Here is a 19207-nt window from a genome sequence, read left to right as displayed (position 1 = left end):
ATTGTGTTATCTGGCAAGAGTTTCTGTTACAATCCTTTTAGACTAAAATCAGATGTTTACTAAGTTGACCAGTTTTCCAAGACACCATTTAAAGGGACATGAAACCCATATGCAAATTTAAATAACTTTCCAATTTACATCTAATTTTCTTCATTCTTTTGATATCCTTTGTTGAAAATCATATCTAAATATGCTCAGTAGCTGCTGATTGGTGGCTGCACATAGATATCTCATGTGATTGGCTCACCCATGTGCATTGTTATTTCTTCAACAAAGGATATCTAAAGAATGAAGGCGTATCCTAGCCACTGCCTCACCAGCCTCTGACGTCACTGCACGTCACTGATATATATATATATATATATATATATATATATATATATGTGTGTGTGTGTGTGTTTGTGTGTCACTGAGCAGGGGTGTGTGTAGTTGAGTTTTTATATAGTACTCACTAGTGAGGGGGGAAAAACTGTTTAATTTCTTTATAACTGATGAGGAATATTTACTAAAATGTGATAAACACTTGTCTCATGTTTTAGCTACACTGTTCATTTGACATAATAGGGGAAATACAATAAATAGCTATACATATTCTTGATTGTTTCTGTAGAGCAAAAGCTGTATTTTTCAGTTATTTGACAAATAAATTCAAAGACATCAGGTAGATTATGAGTTATGTGCATTAGAGGGTTTTTAACGAATGCAACAAAAGTTGCGTTATTTTACCCTCCATAGCGCTGCCATTACAAGTTTTGAAACAGCCGCTTGTGCATGCGATATGGTTGCGTTGAGCTCCATACCACACAAAATACAAGCACTGTTTTGACGTGCACGCTTTCCCCATAGACATCAATAGGGAGAGTGGGTTAAAAAAAAACCTAACACCTGCGATCGCGGAATGAAAAGCTCCGTAATGCAGTCCCATTGATGTCTATGGGGGGAAAAAAAATAACGTTTAAACCCTAACATAAACCCTACATCTAAACATCTACTGCCCCGACATCGCCGACACTTAAATAAAGTTATTAACCCCTAATCTGCCTCTCCCGATATAGCCACCACCAAAATAAATCTATTGACCCCTAATCTGCCGCTCCCGATATCGCTGCCACTATACTAAAGTTATTAACCCCTATTCCCCCGCACCCCAACATCGCTCACACTATAATAAAGATATTAACCCCTATTCCGCCACTCCGCAAGATCGCCGCAACTAAATAAAGCAATTAACCCCTAAACCTCTGGCCCCCCACATCACTACCACTAAACAAAACCTTTTAACCCCTAAACCGCCAGCCCCCCACATCGCAACAACCTAAATTAAACTATTAACCCCTAAACCTAACCCTAACCGTAACCCTAAGCCTAACACCCCCTAGCTTTAACATAATTAAAATAGAGCTAAATTAAAGTTACAATTTTTAACTAAATAATACCTATTTAAAACTAAATACATACTTACCTATGAAGTAAAACCTAAGCTAGCTACAATATAACTAATAGTTTTTATACTAATAGGTTTTATTTTTATTTCACAGGTAAGTTTGTATTTATTTTAACTAGGTAGACTAGTTAGTAAATAGTTATTAACTATTTACTAACTACCTAGTTAAAATAAATACAAACTTACCTGTGAAATAAAACCTAAGCTGTCTTACACTAAAACATACCATTACAAAAAATTAAAAAAACCTACCATTACAAAAAATAAAAAACACTAAAATTACAAAGAATAAAAAAAACTACCATTACAAAAAAATAACAAAAACGAAATTATCCAAAACAATAAATATTATTCCTATTCTAATACCCTGTTTTTTTTTTTTTAAAAAAACACCCCACAATAATAGGATTTAAGCAGCTCTCATTCTATTGGCTGATTCAAATCAGCCAATAGAATGAGAGCTGCTTAAATCCTATTGGCTGATTTGAACAGCCAATAGGATGGATTTTAGGAGCCCTAATTCCTATTGGATGATTCAACATTTTCAGCCAATAGGAATGCAAGGTACCCCCAGTATAAAAGGGGTACCTTGCATTTCAATCCTCAGTGTGCGGCGGACAATCGCATGAAGAGGACCTCCACATCAGATCAATGGACCTTCGCCTGGACCTCTGCCTTGGACCATCGCCTGGACCTCAGCCTCTGCGCATCAACCTCTCTGCCTCCGCAGGGAGGAAGAAGATGCCGGTCCCGCGATGGATGAAGATGGAGCTGTCTGGATGAAGTCCTCTCGTCGCCTCGATGTCCGGACTTCTGGAACTGTAAGTGGATCTTCGGGGGTTAGTGTTAGGATTTTTTAAACTTTTTTGGGTGTTTTTTTTTTTTAGTTTAGGGTTTGGGCTTTTCTTAAAAGAGCTAAATGCCCTTTTCAGGGCAATGCAAAAGAGCTAAATGCCCTATTAATGGCAATGCTCATACAAATGCCCTTTTCAGGGCAATGGGTAGCTTAGGTTTTTTATTTTCGGGGGTTGGTTGGGTGGTGGGTTTTACTGTTGGGGGGGTCTTTGTATTTTTTTTACAGGTAAAAGAGATGTTTAACTTAAGGGCAATGCCCTACAAAAGGCCCTTTTAAGGGCTATTTGCAGTTTATTGTAGGCTAGGTTTTTTTATTTTGGGTGGGCTTTTTATTTTTATAGGGCTATTAGATTAGGTTGTAATTCTTTTTAATTTTTGATAATTTCGTTTGTTATTTTTCCTAATTTAGTGTTTGTTATTTTTGTGATTTAGTATTTTTTTGTAATTAGATACTTTGCAATTTCTATAGTAGTTTTAGGATTTTTTTAATGTGTATTTTAGTTTTCTTTAATTGGTAGTTAGTTTAATTTTAGTTTAAACGTAGTTTTTTTAATTTGAAAGGTAAGTTTTAATTTAAGATAGGGAAATTGTAATTTTAATATAAAGTTGGGGGCGTTAGGTTTAGGGGTTACTAGTTTAAATTAGTTTATTGAGATGTGGGGGGCTTTCGGTTTAGGGGTTAATAGCTTAATTTAGTATATTTCGTTGTGGGGGCTTACGGTTTAGGGGTTAACAGGTTTATTATAGTGGTCGCAGTGTCGGGAAGCGGCAGAATAGCAGTTAATAACTTTAGTATAGTGGGGCGATGTGGGTGGACGGCAGATTAAGGGTTAATAATATTTAAATAGTGTTTGCGATGTGGGAAGGCAGCGGCTTAGGGGTTAATAACTTTATTATATTGGTGACGATGTCGGGGAGCGGCGGAATAGAGGTTAATACATTTTATTAGTGGTGATGATGTCGGGAGCGGCAGATTAGGGGTTAATAACTTTAATATAGTATTTGCGATGCGGGAGGGCCTTGGTTTAGGGGTTAATAGGTAGTTTATGTTTGTTAGTGTACTTTGTAACAGTTTAGTTATGAGTTTTATGTAACAGTTTTGTAGCGTAAAAATCATAACTACTTCTCTCAGATGGCGGTACGGATCTTGGTATAGACTGGAACGCAAGCTCTTTAGCCTCACCGCAAAACTGGTAACGGCTGCACTATGGAAGTCCTATGAAAAAAACATAATTTTTACGAGTGCGGGACTGATGTTGCGTTACAGGTGAAAAGGCTTGCGGTACAGCTATACTGACAAGACTTGGAATGGCTGCGTTGCTGTTTTAATGCCGAAATTACCATTTTTTCAGAGTTAAAACACAAACGCACAACTCGTAATCTACCTGTATGTTATTTCATTTAGTTAGCTTGTTTTTGGTGTACAATGAATAAATGAATACCACATTAGAAAGAAAGATACATAGAATTATGCTGGAGTAGTGTAAATAAGGAATAGTGTGTGTACGTGTTTTGTTATGAAATAGTGTAGAGGAAGAATAGTGTGCGTTTGTTGTAAAGGAATAGTGTGTGTGTTGTGATGGAATAGAGTAGATGAGGAATGTGTGTGTGTGTGTTGTGATGGAATAGTGTAGAGGAGGAATATGTGTGTGTGTGTTGTGATGGAATAGTGTAGAGGAGGAATAGTGTATGTGTGAGTTTGCATTTCACTGTCTATGGATGCCTTTATGTGTGCATGAGAATGCTTGTGGGCGCCTCATTTAAAATGACATTGAGACATGGCACATTTTAGAATTTTGCCTTGGAAGCCAGATTCTCTAGAAACAGCCCTGCCATTAAGTAAAACATCTTTAAAATATTTACAATTGTAAATAGCACACATTTAAACATGTACACACTTACGTGTTATTGGATGGGTTATTTATCCACTTGGCATACAATTCTTTTGACAAATCCAGGCATTCTTGTAATCCAAAGGTGCATGCTGCTTTAAAAAGTGTGTTGATGCACTTACTACACACGAAAAATAAAATTTAAAGAAAAAGTTAATTATAAGAACTGGTTAGAAAAAACTTTCTGCATATTCAGTATCCAAATAGAACTAACACATAAAGGCAGGATAGGAGTCTATGTGGAGCGGTACCAAAGCTATTCTGGCTATCAATTGTGTTCTTGGCAATCTACGCCAAAGCTCGAGTGCAACACATAACTTTCAACTTGTAATTTGAGTGATGTTTAGAATGGCTGCGATAACCATTGAGCCTAAAGGGGGCGCTTAAGGGATGTTACCATTCTAAACATTCTCTGGTAATTCTATTTTAACATGGACTTGCAATACCACATTGTGTGTTAATCCTTTAACAACATTGATAGAGCTCCCTACACTATCAATAGTGCCCCATTTGTAATCTAGGCCAGAGAGTTTAGCTGCAAATTAACAAATTTGAGAGTGTACTTTTTCCACTACAATGTTCCTTAAATATCCCTTTCTTTTGTTTTCTTGATTTATTATTACATACATTTTGTTTTTCAAATACAAATCTCTTTGTGCTCCTTTACAAAGAGCATTTAACAAATAAACTCTAAACAACACTTTTTTTTTTTTTAAATCAGCTTTATTAATAAAATGAAAAAATAACAATACAGAATGTGAGCAGTTCACTTTGAGAGAGAATAAAGTCTCTTGACAGTCTGTACTTACTATACATCGCTGATGCCAAAATAACAAAGACAATCACATACTTGTAATGTACAAAAAACATGAAATTAGATGAAATAAACAATGCATAATACTATTGTGATGCACCTCGAACATTGCTGGTAAAATTTAAAAAAAAAAAAAAAAAGGTTGTATATCGTAACCATCTACATTCCATTTGCAGAGTATTAAGATGTGGTAGGTGTGCCTTGAAACTCTTCATGTATGAAGGACTCCCAGGAGGCTTTTAATTCTATATATAGAGGTTCTTGTTTCCGCAGCATATAGGCATATTCTTCTAATTCTAGTGTCTTATTAAATTTCTCGTACCATAGGGGCAGGCTTGGGACCTCCCTACTTTTCCATCTCTGGGCAATGAGAGATTTCATGCTGTTACTCGCAATAAATACTATTTTTTTCTGAAGGGTGGAAAATTTGTGCGGTATGTTGTTAAGCAGCCACACCAAAGGCTCAGGTAACTCTAAACAACACTTTTACCCTTTCTGTCACTTTTTTAATTTACCAATATAGTTATTGCTCAAACAATGGAAACTCACATGTAAGGACAATAAATCTTTTTAAAATACATAATAATATTAGAGGGAGGAATATAGAAAAATCCTCCTAAAAAAAGAAGCAGAAATTATTTTTAAATTTAAAACATTACACACTAACGGCTAGATTACGAGTGTTGCGTTATGAGTAAAAAAGCAGCGTTAAGCCTTATAACGCTGCTTTTTTACTACCGCTGGTATTATGAGTCTTGCAGATTTAGGGGCACCGCACACTTTTTTGGCCTTACCGCAAATCAATTCACGCAAATTGCGTATAGTCTTTTTTCTATGGGACTTCCATAGCGCCAGTATTACGATCTTGTCCTGCAAGGCCAAAAAATGAGCAGTACACCCTATCCCGTCAAGATTCGTATCGCATTTTAAAGTCAGTAGTTATGAGTTTTAAACTACAACGCTGTAGCATAAAACTCATAACTAAAGTGCTAAAAAGTACACTAACACCCATAAACTACCTATTAACCCCTAAACCGAGGCCCTCCCGCATCGCAAACACTTAAATTAAATTATTAACCCCTAATCTGCCACTCCGGTATCGCCGCCACTATAATAAACATATTAACCCCTAAACCTCAGCACTCCTGCCTCGCAAACATTAGTTAAATATTATTAACCGCTAATCTGCTGTCCCTAACATCGCCGCCACCTACCTACATTTATTAACCCTTAATCTGCCGCCCCCAACGTCGCCACCACTATATTAAATGTATTAACCCCTAAGTCTAACCCTAACCCCAAAGCCCTAACCTAAAAATAAAACCCACCCAATACACCCTTAAAAAATCCTAACACTAACCCCTGAAAATTCACTTACCGGGAGAAGTCTTCATCCAAGCGGCAAGATGTCCTCAACGAAGCCGGCAGAAGTGGTCCTCCAGACGGGCAGAAGTGGTCCTCCAGACGGGCAGAAGTCTTCATTCATACGGCATTTTCTATCTTCATCCATCCGGTGCGGAAGCGGGTCCATCTTCAAGACATCCGGCACGGAGCATCCTCTTCCAAAGACAACTACCCGATGAATGAAGGTACCTTTTATCTTGGATGGCATCACTTAAAGGTACCTTCATTCATCAGGTAGTCATTGTTGGAAGAGGATGCTCCGCACCGGATGTCTTGAAGATGGACCCACACCGCGCCGGATGGATGAAAACAGAAGATGCCGTCTGGATGAAGACTTCTGCCTGTCTGGAGGACCACTTCTGCTCGTCTGGAGGACCACGTCTGCCGGCTTCGTTGAGGACATCTTGACACTTAGATGAAGACTTCTCCCGGTAAGTGAATATTCAGGGGTTAGTGTTAGGATTTTTTAAGGGTGTATTGGGTGGGTTTTATTTTTAGGTTAGGGCTTTGGGCCGCAATAGAGCTAAATGCCCTTTTATTTGGGGGGTTGGTTGTGTGGGTGGTTGGTTTTACTGTTGGGGGGGTTATTTGTATTTGTTTTTTACAGTTTTACAGGTAAAAGAGCTGATTTCTTAAGCATGATCATCGCACTATTAAGAGATTTGTGGCTGATTCAGAGCACAGACGGGTTCGTGCAGATAAAGGCATATTGAGGAAGATTTCTGCCAGATCCATGCATTGGATCAAGAGAGCAGCTGCTAAAATACCATTACATGGTCTTGCAACTGTGCATAAACCTTCCATTTGGCCACCACTAACCAATGCTCACAAGCAGAAATGGCTGCTTTGAGCAGAAAAATACATGAAGACTAATTTTCAAACAGTCCTGCTCACTGATGAGTGCCGTGCAACCCTGGATGTTCCAGATGGATGGAGTAGTGGATGGTTGGTGGACGGCCACCCTGCGATGTCAGCAAGGAGGTGGTGGAGTCATGTTTTGGGCCGGAATCATGGGAAGAGAGCTGGTCAGCCCCTTTAGGGTCCCCAAAGGTGTAAAGATGACCTCTGCAAAGTATGTGGAGTTCCTGACTGACCACTTCCTTCCCTGGTACAGAAGGAAGAACTATGCTTTCCATAATAAAATCATCTTCATGCATGACAATGCACCATCTCATGCTGCAAAGAATACTTCTGCATCAATGGCTGCTATGGGGATAAAAGGAGAGAAAGCCATGGTGTGGCCTCCATCCTCCCCTGACCTCAATCCTATTGAGAACCTTTGGAGCATCCTCAAGCAAAAGATCTATGAGGGTGGAAGGAAGATTACATCCAAACAGCAGCTCTGTGAGGCTATTCTGACATCTTGCAAACAAATTCAAGCAGAAACGGTCAAAAAACTCACAAGTTCAATGGATGCAAGACTTGTGAAGCTGCTATCAAATAAGGGGTCCTATGTTAAAATGTAACGTGACCTGTTAAAATGTTTAAAAAGTTAAAATGTTGTTCAAAGTTTGATTGAAATAGCTTTTGATTTCAATAAATATGCTGCAAACACAACAAATGACAATTTTCAGTTCTTTACATCCTATAAAGTGTTTTGAAACTTACTGTGCGGAATAATTTGGAACAGTTTGAAAAAAAAATACTGTTATCATTAGGAGGTTTGTTCAATAAAATTTGAATTGTACTCAATAGTTGATAACATGAGAATTATGCTGACTGTTGTTTACATCAATTATTTAGGTAAATGAGAAATATATCATTGGCATAATAATTTGGAACAGGGTGTAGTTTAAAGATCTTGTAAATTGTTTTTTATTTTCTGTAATTTAGTGTTTTTTTTGTAATTTAGATAATTGTTTTGAATTTAGTTAATTGTATTTTATTTAGGGAATTTATTTAATTGTAGGGTTAGGTTAGGTGTTAGTTTAAAACAGGTTAGGTTTTATTTTACAGGTCAATTTGTATTTATTTTAGCTAGGTAGTTATTAAATAGTTAATAACTATTTAGTAATTATTCTACCTAGTTAAAATAAATACAAACTTGCCGGTAAAATAAAAATAAAACCTAAGCTAGATACAATGTAACTATTAGTTATATTGTAGCTAGCTTAGGGTTTATTTTACAGGTAAGTATTTAGTTTTAAATAGGCATAATTTAGGTAATAATTGTAGGTTTTATTTATATTTCTTTTAATTATATTTAAGTTAGGGGGTGTTAGGGTTAGACTTAGATTTAGGGCTTAATAAATATAATATAGTGGCAGCGACATTGGGGGCGGCAGATTAGGGGTTAATAAATGTAGGTAGGTGGCAGCGATGTTAGGGGCAGCAGATTAGAGGTTAATAATATTTAACTAGTGTTTGCGATGTGGGAGTACAGTGGTTAAGGGGTTATTACAGTTATTAAGGGTTTATTATAGTGGTGGCGACGTTTTGGGCAGCAGATTAGGGGTTAATAACATTATGTAGGTATCAGCGATGTTGTGGGCAGCAGATTAGGGGTTCATTAGTATAATGTAGGTGACGGCGATGTCCGGAGCGGCAGATTAGGGGTTAATAAGTATAATGTAGGTGTCGGTGACGTTGGGGGCGGCAGATAAGGGGTTAATAAGTGTAAGATTAGGGTTGTTTAGACTCGGGGTTCATGTTAGGGTGTTAGGTGTAAAAATAAAATGTGTTTCCCCATAGGATTCATTGGGGCTGCGTTACGGAGCTTCACGCTGCTTTATTGCAGGTGTTAGACTTTTTCTCAGCTGGCTCTCCCCATTGATGTCTATGGGGAAATCGTGCACGAGCACGTACAACCAGCTCACCGCTGACTTGAGCAGCACTGGTATTGGAGTGCAGTATGGAGCACAATTTTGCTCTACGCTCACTTCTTGCCTTTTAACGCCGGGTTTCTGAAAACCTGTAATACCAGCGCTGTAGGTAACTGAGCGGTGACAATAACATGTAAGTTAATACCTCATAACGCAAATCTCGTAATCTGGCCGTCAGGGTCTAAACAATGAATTAGATCTAAATTTTCTATACTAATTAAATATATATGAATATTATATACAGTAAATCCCATTTACTATAAATATACTATATTATCTAATGGTATCACAGCACCCCCATATTGAAATATGGAATCATTTGGTTAGATTACAAGTTGTGCGTTAGTGTAAAAAAGCAGCGTTAAGAGGTCCTAACGCTGCTTTTTTTACGCCCGCTGGTATTACGAGGCTTGAAGGTTACCGCAAAACGACTTACGCAAACTTCGTAAAGTCTATTTTCAATGGGACTTCTATAGCGCTGATATTACGAGTCTGTCCTGGGAAACCAAAAAGTGAGCGGTACACCCTACCCCGTCAAGAGTCCTATTGCATTTAAAAGTCAATAGTTAAGAGTTTTATGGTACAACGCCGTAACATAAAAATCATAAATAAAGTGCTAAAAAGTACACTAACACCTAAACCGAGGTCCTCCCGCATCACCACCACTATAATAAAATTATTAACCCCTAATCTGCCACTCCGGACATCGCCGCCACTATAATAAACATATAAACCCCTAAACCGCCGCACTCCCACCTCGCAAACATTAGTTAAATATTATTAACCCCTAATCTGTTGTCCCTAACATCGCCGCCACCTATCTACATTTATTAACCCTTAATCTGCTGCCCCCAACGTCGCCGCCACTATACTAAATGTATTAACCCCTAAACCTTAGTCTAACCCTAACCCTAACACCCCCTAACTTAAATATAATTTAAATAAATCTAAATAAAAATTAATATTATTACCTAAATAATTCATATTTAAAACTAAATACCTGTAAAATAACTACCTAGCTAAAATAAATACAAAAGTACCTGTAAAATAAAACCTAACCTAAGTTACAATAACACCTAACCTAACCCTACAATTAAATAAATTAAATTAAATTATCTAAAGTACAAAAAACAACAACACTAAATTACAGAAAATACTAAACAAATTACAAGATATTTAAACTAATTACACCTAATCTAATAGTCCTATCAAAATAAAAAATGCCCCCCCCCAAAAATAAAAAAAACCCCTAGCCTAAACTAAACGATCAATGGATCATTTGGATGGGCATTGCCCTTAAAAAGGGCAGTTAGCTCTATTGCAGGCCCAAACTCTAACCTAAAAATAAAACCCACCCAATACACCCTTAAAAAAACCTAACACTAACCCCCTGAAGATCGACTTACAGTTCTGAAGACCGGACATCCATCCTCAAGGAAGCGCCAGAAGTCTTCATTTAAGCCGGGCCGAAGTCCTCAACGAAGCTGGGAGAAGTCTTCATACAAGCCGGGCGAAGTGGCCCTCCAGACGGGCCACAGTCTTCATCCAGACGGCATCTTCTATCTTCATCCATCCGACACGGAGCGGCTCCATCTTCAAGACATCCGACGCAGAGCATCCTCTTCTGCCGACGACTAATGATGAATGAAGGTTCCTTTAAGTGATATCATCCAATATGGCGTCCCTTAGATTCCGATTGGCTGATAGAATTCTATCAGCAAATCGGAATTAAGGTAGAAAAAATCCTATTGGCTGAATAGGATTGAAGTTCAATCCTATTGACTGATCCAATCAGCCAATAGGATTGAGCTTGCATTCTATTGGCTGTTCCAATCAGCCAATAGAATGTGAGCTCAATCCTATTGGCTGATTTTTTACAGGTAAAAAAGCTTATTTCTTTGGGGCAATGCCCCGCAAAAGGCCTTTTTAAGGGCTATTGATAGTTTAGTTTAGGCTAGGTTTTTATTTTATTTTGGGGGGCTTTTTTTATTTTGATAGTGCTATTAGATTAGGTATAATTAGTTTAAATATCTTGTAATTTGTTTATTATTTTCTGTAATTTAGTGGGGGTTTTTGTACTTTAGCTAATTTAATTTATTTAATTGTTTTTAATTTAGTTAATTTATTTAATTGTAGGGTTAGGTTAGGTGTTATTGTAACTTTGGCTAGGTTTTATTTTACAGGTACTTTTGTATTTATTTTAGCTAGGTAGTTATTAAATAGTTAATAACTATTTAATAACTATTATACCTAGTTAAAATAAATACAAACTTGCCTGTAAAATAAAAACAAACCCTAAGATAGCTACAATGTAACTATTAGTTATATTGTAGCTAGCTTAGGGTTTATTTTAAAGGTAAGTAGTTTTAAATAGGAATTATTTACGCCTAGATTTAGAGTTTTGTCGGTAACGACCCGCGTAGCTAATGCTGGCTTTTTTTTCCCCACACCTTTTAAATACCGCTGGTATTTAGAGTTCACAGAATGGCTGTGTTAGGCTCCAAAAAGAGAGCGTAGAGCATAATTTACCGCCACTGCAACTCTCAATACCAGCGGTGCTTACGGACGCGGCCAGCTTCAAAAACGTGCTCGTGCACGATTCCCCCATAGAAAACAATGGGGCAGGTTGAGCTGAAAAAAAACCTAACACCTGCAAAAGAGCAGCGTTCAGCTCCCAACGCAGCCCCATTGTTTCCTATGGGGAAACACTTCCTACGTCTGCACCTAACACCCTAACATGTACCCCGAGTCTAAACACCCCTAACCTTACACTTATTAACCCCTAATCTGCCATCCCCGCTATCGCTGACCCCTGCATATTATTATTAACCCCTAATCTGCCGCTCCGTACACCGCCGCAACCTACATTATCCCTATGTACCCCTAATCTGCTGCCCATAACACCGCCAACCCCTATATTATATTTATTAACCCCTAATCTGCCCCCCACAACGTCGCCGCCAGCTACCTACAATAATTAACTCCTAATCTGCCGACCGGCAGATTTTCCCTACCTTAATTCCAATTGGCTTATAGAATCCTATCAGCCAATCGGAATTCGAGGGACGCCATCTTGGATGACGTCATTTAAAGGAACCTTCATTCGGACTTAGGACGTCGCAAGAAGAGGATGGATCCGCGCCGGAGGTCTTCAAGATGGAGCCGCTTGTCACCGCTTGGAAGAAGATGGTTGCCGGTCCAGATCTACTCTTCTGCCCGGATAGGATGAAGACTTTGGAGCCTCTTCTGGACCTCTTCAGCCGCCGCTTGATAGAAGACTTCAGCCGGATGATGGATCTCCAGCCCCCGCTTGGGCTTGGATGAAGACTTCGGAGCCTGGAGTGATCAGTGATACCTGGCATGGTGAAGACAAGGTAAAAAGATCTTCAGGGGCTTAGTGTTAGGTATATTTAAGGGGGTTTGGGTTAGATTAGGGGTGTGTGGGTGGTTGGTTGTAATGTTGGGGGAGGGGGTATTGTATGTTTTTTTTACAGGCAAAAGAGCTGAATTCTTTGGGGTATGCCCCGCAAAAGGCCCTTTTAAGGGCTGGTAAGGTAAAAGAGCTTTTCTATTTTAATTTTAGAATAGGGTAGGGCATTTTTTTATTTTGGGGGGCTTTGTTATTTTATTAGGGGGCTTAGAGTAGGTGTAATTAGCTTAAAATTGTTGTAATATTTTGTATTTTGTAATTAATTTTTTTATTTTTTGTAACAGCTTTTTTTATTTTTGTACTTTAGTTAGTTTATTTAATTGTAGATAATTGTAGGTATTTTATTTAATTAATTTATTGCTAGTGTAGTGTTAGGTTTAATTGTAATTTAGGTTAGGATTTATTTTACAGGTAATTTTGTAATTATTTTAACTAGGTAGCTATTAAATAGTTCTTAACTATTTAATAGCTATTGTACCTGGTTAAAATAAATACAAAGTTGCCTGTAAATTAAATATAAATCCTAAAATAGCTACAATATAATTATAATTTATATTGTAGCTATATTAGGGTTTATTTTACAGGTAAGTATTTAGCTTTAAATAGGAATAATTTATTTAATAAGAGTTAATTTATTTAGTTAGATTTAAATTATATTTAACTTAGGGGGGTGTTAGGGTTAGGGTTAGACTTAGCTTTAGGGGTTAATAAATTTATTAGAGTAGCGGTGAGGTCCGGTCGGCAGATTAGGGGTTAATACTTGAAGTTAGGTGTTGGCGATGTCAGGGAGGGCAGATTAGGGGTTAATACTATTTATTATAGGGTTATTGAGGCGGGAGTGAGGCGGATTAGGGGTTAATACATTTATTATAGTGGCGGCGAGGTCCGGTCGGCAGATTAGGGGTTAATAATTGTAGATAGGTGGAGGCGACGTTGGGGGCAGCAGATTAGGGGTTAATAAATATAATATAGGGGTCGGCGGTGTTAGGGGCAGCAGATTAGGGGTACATAGGGATAATGTAAGTGGCGGCGGTGTGCGATCGGCAGATTAGGGGTTAAACATTTTTATTATAGTGGCGGCGATGTGGGGGGACCTCAGTTTAGGGGTACATAGGTAGTTTATGGGTGTTAGTGTACTTTAGAGCACAGTAGTTAAGAGCTTTATAAACCGACGTTAGCCCAGAAAGCTCTTAACTACTGACTTTTTTCTGCGGCTGGAGTTTTGTCGTTAGATTTCTAACGCTCACTTCAGCCTCGACTCTAAATACCAGCGTTAGAAAGATCCCATTGAAAAGATAGGATACGCAAATGGCGTAGGGGGATCTGCGGTATGGAAAAGTCGCGGCTGCAAAGTGAGCGTTAGACCCTTTCCTGACTGACTCTAAATACCGGCGGTAGCCCAAAACCAGCGTTAGGAGCCTCTAACGCTGGTTTTGACGGCTAACGCCAAACTCTAAATCTAGCCGTTAGGTAATAATATTAATTTTTATTTAGATTTATTTAAATCATATTTAAGTTAGGGGGTGTTAGGGTTAGGGTTAGACTTAGGTTTAGGGGTTATTACATTTAGTATAGTGGCGGCGACATTGAGGGCGGCAGATTAGGGGGTTAATAAATGTAGGTAGGTGGCAGCGATGTTAGGGGCGGCAGGTTAGGGGTTAATAATATTTAACTAATGTTTGCGAGGCGGGAGTGCGGCGGTTTAGGGGTTAATGTGTTTATTATAGTGGCGGCGACGTTGGGGGCATCAGATTAGGGGTTAATAAGTGTAGGTAGGTTGCGGCGACATTGGGGGTGGGAGATTAGGGGTTAATAAATATAATGTAAGTGTCGGCGATGTTGGGGGCAGCAGATTAGGGGTTCATAAGTATAATGTAGGTGGCGGCGGTGTCCAGAGCGGGAGATTAGGGGTTAATAATTATAATGTAGGTGTCGGCGATGTCGGGGGCGACAGATTAGGGGTTAATAAGTGTAAGATTAGGGGTGTTTAGACTCCGGGTTCATGTTAGGGTGTTAGGTGTAAACATAAAATGTATTTCCCCATAGGAATCAATGGGGCTGCGTTACTGAGTTTTACGCTGCTTTTGGCAGGTGTTAGACTTTTTCTCAGCTGGCTCTCCCCATTGATTCCTATGGGGAAATCGTGCACGGGCACGTACGACCAGCTCACCGCTGACATAAGCAGCGCTGGTATTGAAGTGCGGTAAGGAGCACAATTTTGCTCAACACTCACTTCTTGCCTTTTATCGCCGGGTTGATAAAAACCTGTAATACCAGCGCTGCAGGTAAGTGTGCGGTGAGAAAAAACTGCTCGTTAGCAGCTCAAAACGGAAAACTCGTAATCTAGCTGATAGTTTTTAATAAAACCTTTTACTACAAGTCAAATTAATTATATATACACTATTTTTACAAACAATTACATCATACACAATTTTATAAATTTCACGATTCACTTTTTCCACACTAAATATCTAAATATCTATACACCCAAACTTCACACTTTGTTATCGATACTTTCTGTATTCAATGCATATGTATCTCTTTTGTATATGTTTTCTTTAATACTAGGGAAGTCCCAAACCCTATAATATTAGTTTGTACTAGTATAAAACTTGATATACGTCGCTGATATTTATACATTAACACGATACTCCCTAAAGTATCACACTCCTTTTCTATTTATTTTAATTTTAGTCACTCTAATTTCTGTTTTTTTTAATTCGATTTTTTCGTTTCCCAAATATATTGTATCTTTTTTATTAGTTTTATTTTTGTTTATTCAATTCTTTATATTCCATATTTACAGTTTTATCATAGTTATAATTGTAAATTTAAATCACACACATTTTAGCTATGTTTAAATGATATCTTAAATATATGTATTGTAACAATGTAAGTTTAGTATTTTCATAAACTTCCAACTACTAAATGGACTGAGAAACATCACAAGGACACTTTAAGATTATCTTACTCTATGAAGAAAACCTTCCACTATGTCTTGTCAAAAAATCCCACAATAACATCAAGTTTCTAAGGAAACAAAACCCCTGAGTGGATAAGAATCAAATTACAAGAAATATGCAACCAACCACAAACAGGCTAAAATGAAACCACTCAGTGATTGGAAAAGATCCCAATCAATCAGAAAGCCAGCACCATTTTTAACCCCTTAATGACCACAATGTAACCTGTATGTCACTGGTCGTTAAGGATTTTTTTCAGGACATAAAAGCACAAGTCTAGCAAGAACATGCTATTAATGCCCTCCCTCCAGAAGGCTTTGTGGAATAGAGCAGTCTCAACGCTGGTGGCAAGACCGCACTATAAAACAATCAAGTCCCAAAAAAAGGCCAGCGACATACAGGGTACGTCGCTGGTCCTTAAGGGGTTAAGGGTATAAAGGAACCATTAGTTCAGTTAGTGATCATCTTGATAAAGGCAGGTAACGCTGCTGAAACGCGTAGATTTTGATCACTAACCCACCACAGGTATATCAGCCACAGGAGCTGGACAGGTGCAAGTTATACTTTGAACTAGAGTATTAACTCTATGCTTAATACCCTGTCATAGCATTTCTGAATAGAGCACACATATGCTTCTCCATTTATTGAGCTTTCCCTAGATGTTGTTACAACAGTGAGCAGTACAGAAGCCACAACAGCGAGCAGTAAAGGCGCCACAGGTCCACTGGATCTCACCTGTGAGAGTACTTGACTGTGAGTGTACTTCACTATACAGACATACGGAGGATAACCACTCTCACACATCTGTTACACTATATCTAACAAGATCACTTTTAAAGAAAATCCCTATGCACTCATTTAGATCAGTTCACATTTAGAGAGATTAGTGTGAACACCTGGGTATAGCATACTGATAAATTAGAGCTATCACACCACCCACACTTTCTCATAAAGGAAAGTAAATCTAAACAGAAATAATATAAATTGAATTATGCAGGTGTCACTATTTAATAGATCTGTCCTAATTTGGCATATGAGCAGCGTATAATTATACTTGTACTACTTATAGGGATTGGCAGATTGGTGAGAATCTACAGCTACTTGGAATGGATAAGATATTTTAGACACTTGAGTCTGTTTACATAGCCAAGGTATTTAAGACCATGGGGCCGATTTATCAAGGGCTGAATGGCCCCTGATGCCCCTGTTTCCGCTTGAGCCTACAGGCTCGCTGGAAACAGCAGTTATGAAGCAGCAGTCTTAAAAGTGGTCCGCCGCCTCTAAGGCTACAGACATTAATCCACCCGATCCTATACGATCAGGTTGATTGACACCCCCTGCAGGCGGCATTGCACAAGAAGTTTACCAGAACTGCTTGTGTAATGTTAAATGCCGGCAGCGTATGCTGTCAGCATCCAACTATGTCTGTCGGACATAATCCACTGAGCGGGTCATGTCGGACAGACATTTGATAAATCGGCCCCTTGGAAACATTATCCAAAGTGATGGCATCTAAAATTTTAGGTATATATTGCTGTGGGTCAGAGACAAACAGTAGTCTCATCTGCATATAACACATGCTGGAGTCTATCTGTGCCTAAGGTAATATCTGTGAATATCAACCTGAAGCATACAGTTACAGGTTCTAAAGTTATGTTAAATAAAAGAGGGGACAGCGGTTGCCTTGCCAGGTACCATGCTGAAGGTGTATAGGAGGAAAGTATATATTATTCACCAATAAATATTCCACTGAGCTAGAGTGCACATTTCTAATAAAACACAAGTCATTTCAACTAGAATTAAATCTCTCCATAGTATAATAGTATACCGATTCCCCACTCCACTCTGTCATTACATACGTTTTAAGTACTTACTGTATAAAATAGTCATCTGCTGTTTCCTCAACATTTCTGCGAATCACACTTGAAAAGTGATGGAATATTGGTTTAATTCGTTTTAAGATATATTTCTTAAAGAAAAAGAAATACAGTGTTCCTTAACCAATACAATTCTAACATGTTATTTTTACAACTTTATTTTAATTAAAGTAAATAAAATATAGTTCATAAATAATGCTGTACTGTGCATATGTGCAAGCTTACTACTGTATCATTTTAAGAAATTCTGCAGTCAATAAGTAACATGTGAGTATACAGTATATACCAAAGTTGGATAAGAATAATGCATTTTAAATTCCCACAATGTAGTGTTTACCCATTGGCTGCTAGATAGGACTGTAGCACATTCCTGTATGGCTAATATGTGTCAATCAATGGTTTCAATCGTAGGTAATGACATAAAACATGCACAGAAACTTGAATATGTTTTTTCCCCTTGAACATGAACATGTTACAAATACAGTGAATCTACATAAGCAATTACCTTAATGGAGAAAAAAAATAATAATAAGCAAATAAAAGTACCTTTATCAGTGGGAAGGAGCTATATGTAACTAAGGGTTTGTCTAAGGACAATATGTACTTCACTACTGTATACCACACAATTATTTCATCTTCGTTGTCAAGATATTTTGTTAAATTTAGCGCAGTTTCATATTCAATGTGTCCGAAGCTAGAGAAAAAAAAATGTACATAATCTTAGTGAACAATTATGAATAGTTACTAAATGCAAATATCATCAATTACAATTATTTAGTTTACAATAATTTTCTGTCTGCTAAGTAACAAAAAATGTACTTTTATCCAAATATAGAATAGTTTAGCCACATTAAGCAGAAAGCTTTATTTTATATATTAGTCAAATGTGCATTGACTTAAACAGTATTTTAGTAAACACAATTTTAATTATTTCAACTTTACTTTTATTGTTATTTTTAGTGTAATACAATTTAGATATCTGTTTCACTTTTATATAATATGTTTTATATATTTTTCAGTGTTGTCTAAATTTAAACCTGTGCTACCAGCTGCAGAATCTTGGCATAATTCTTTTTTTAGGTTGACACACATTTTGGATGGTAAGTCTGATAATGTAATTTTTAGATGCACCCAAAAACAATGTTGTATTTCAAATTTTTACAAAGCACACTTAGCTATGCAAATAAAAAATTAAAATGTTTTATACTTTGCCCGCTAATTAGATTGCAATATGAGGGCCCTGCTTTAAGGGCCTTATGGACTTAATACATACAGCAGAATCCTACTATTGTAATAAGGGGCGCGATCCGATATACGGCGTAGTTTGCGGTGCAAGTGAGGGAACCCGCGTTGCCCGCAGTTTCAGCTCGCATCTCGAGCTATCCAATATACGGCGCCGTCAGTTGCTAACGTGCCGTAAGTCGGATAAACCAGCGATGTCCAGAAATCTGCGTAAATACAAATTTCAGGCGTCGCCAGTGACTTACACCACGTTAGAAACTGCCGGCGCCTACAAAACCTGACTAAAGTATGAAATCACCCGCACTGTCTAACACGCCTCCTAAACATAGCCCGACACGTCTAACACGCCTCCCTAACATAGCCCGACACGTCTAACCCTCTATCCGCTATCCCCCCTCACTATCCTAACCATAAAATATGTATTAACCCCTAAACCGCCTCTCCCGGACTGCGCCGCCAGCTAA

The 19207-nt window shown here is 38.0% G+C and overlaps 1 protein-coding gene across 1 annotated transcript in view; it reads right to left on the bottom strand.

Annotated features, from left to right (window-relative positions):
- The window catches only part of LVRN (laeverin), a 350458-nt gene that overhangs the window by 53077 nt on the left and 278174 nt on the right, over window positions 1-19207 (bottom strand). The window contains exons 14-16 of the mRNA XM_053701576.1: window positions 18048-18195; window positions 17499-17593; window positions 4202-4312 (exon numbers count right to left, since the gene is read on the bottom strand). Coding sequence (XP_053557551.1) covers window positions 4202-4312; window positions 17499-17593; window positions 18048-18195 — 354 coding nt within the window. The remainder of the gene's footprint in view (window positions 1-4201; window positions 4313-17498; window positions 17594-18047; window positions 18196-19207) is intronic.

Source organism: Bombina bombina, chromosome 2 (assembly GCF_027579735.1).
Source record: "Bombina bombina isolate aBomBom1 chromosome 2, aBomBom1.pri, whole genome shotgun sequence".
NCBI lineage: Eukaryota > Metazoa > Chordata > Amphibia > Anura > Bombinatoridae > Bombina > Bombina bombina.
This window is presented reverse-complemented; position numbering and strand designations above follow the sequence as displayed.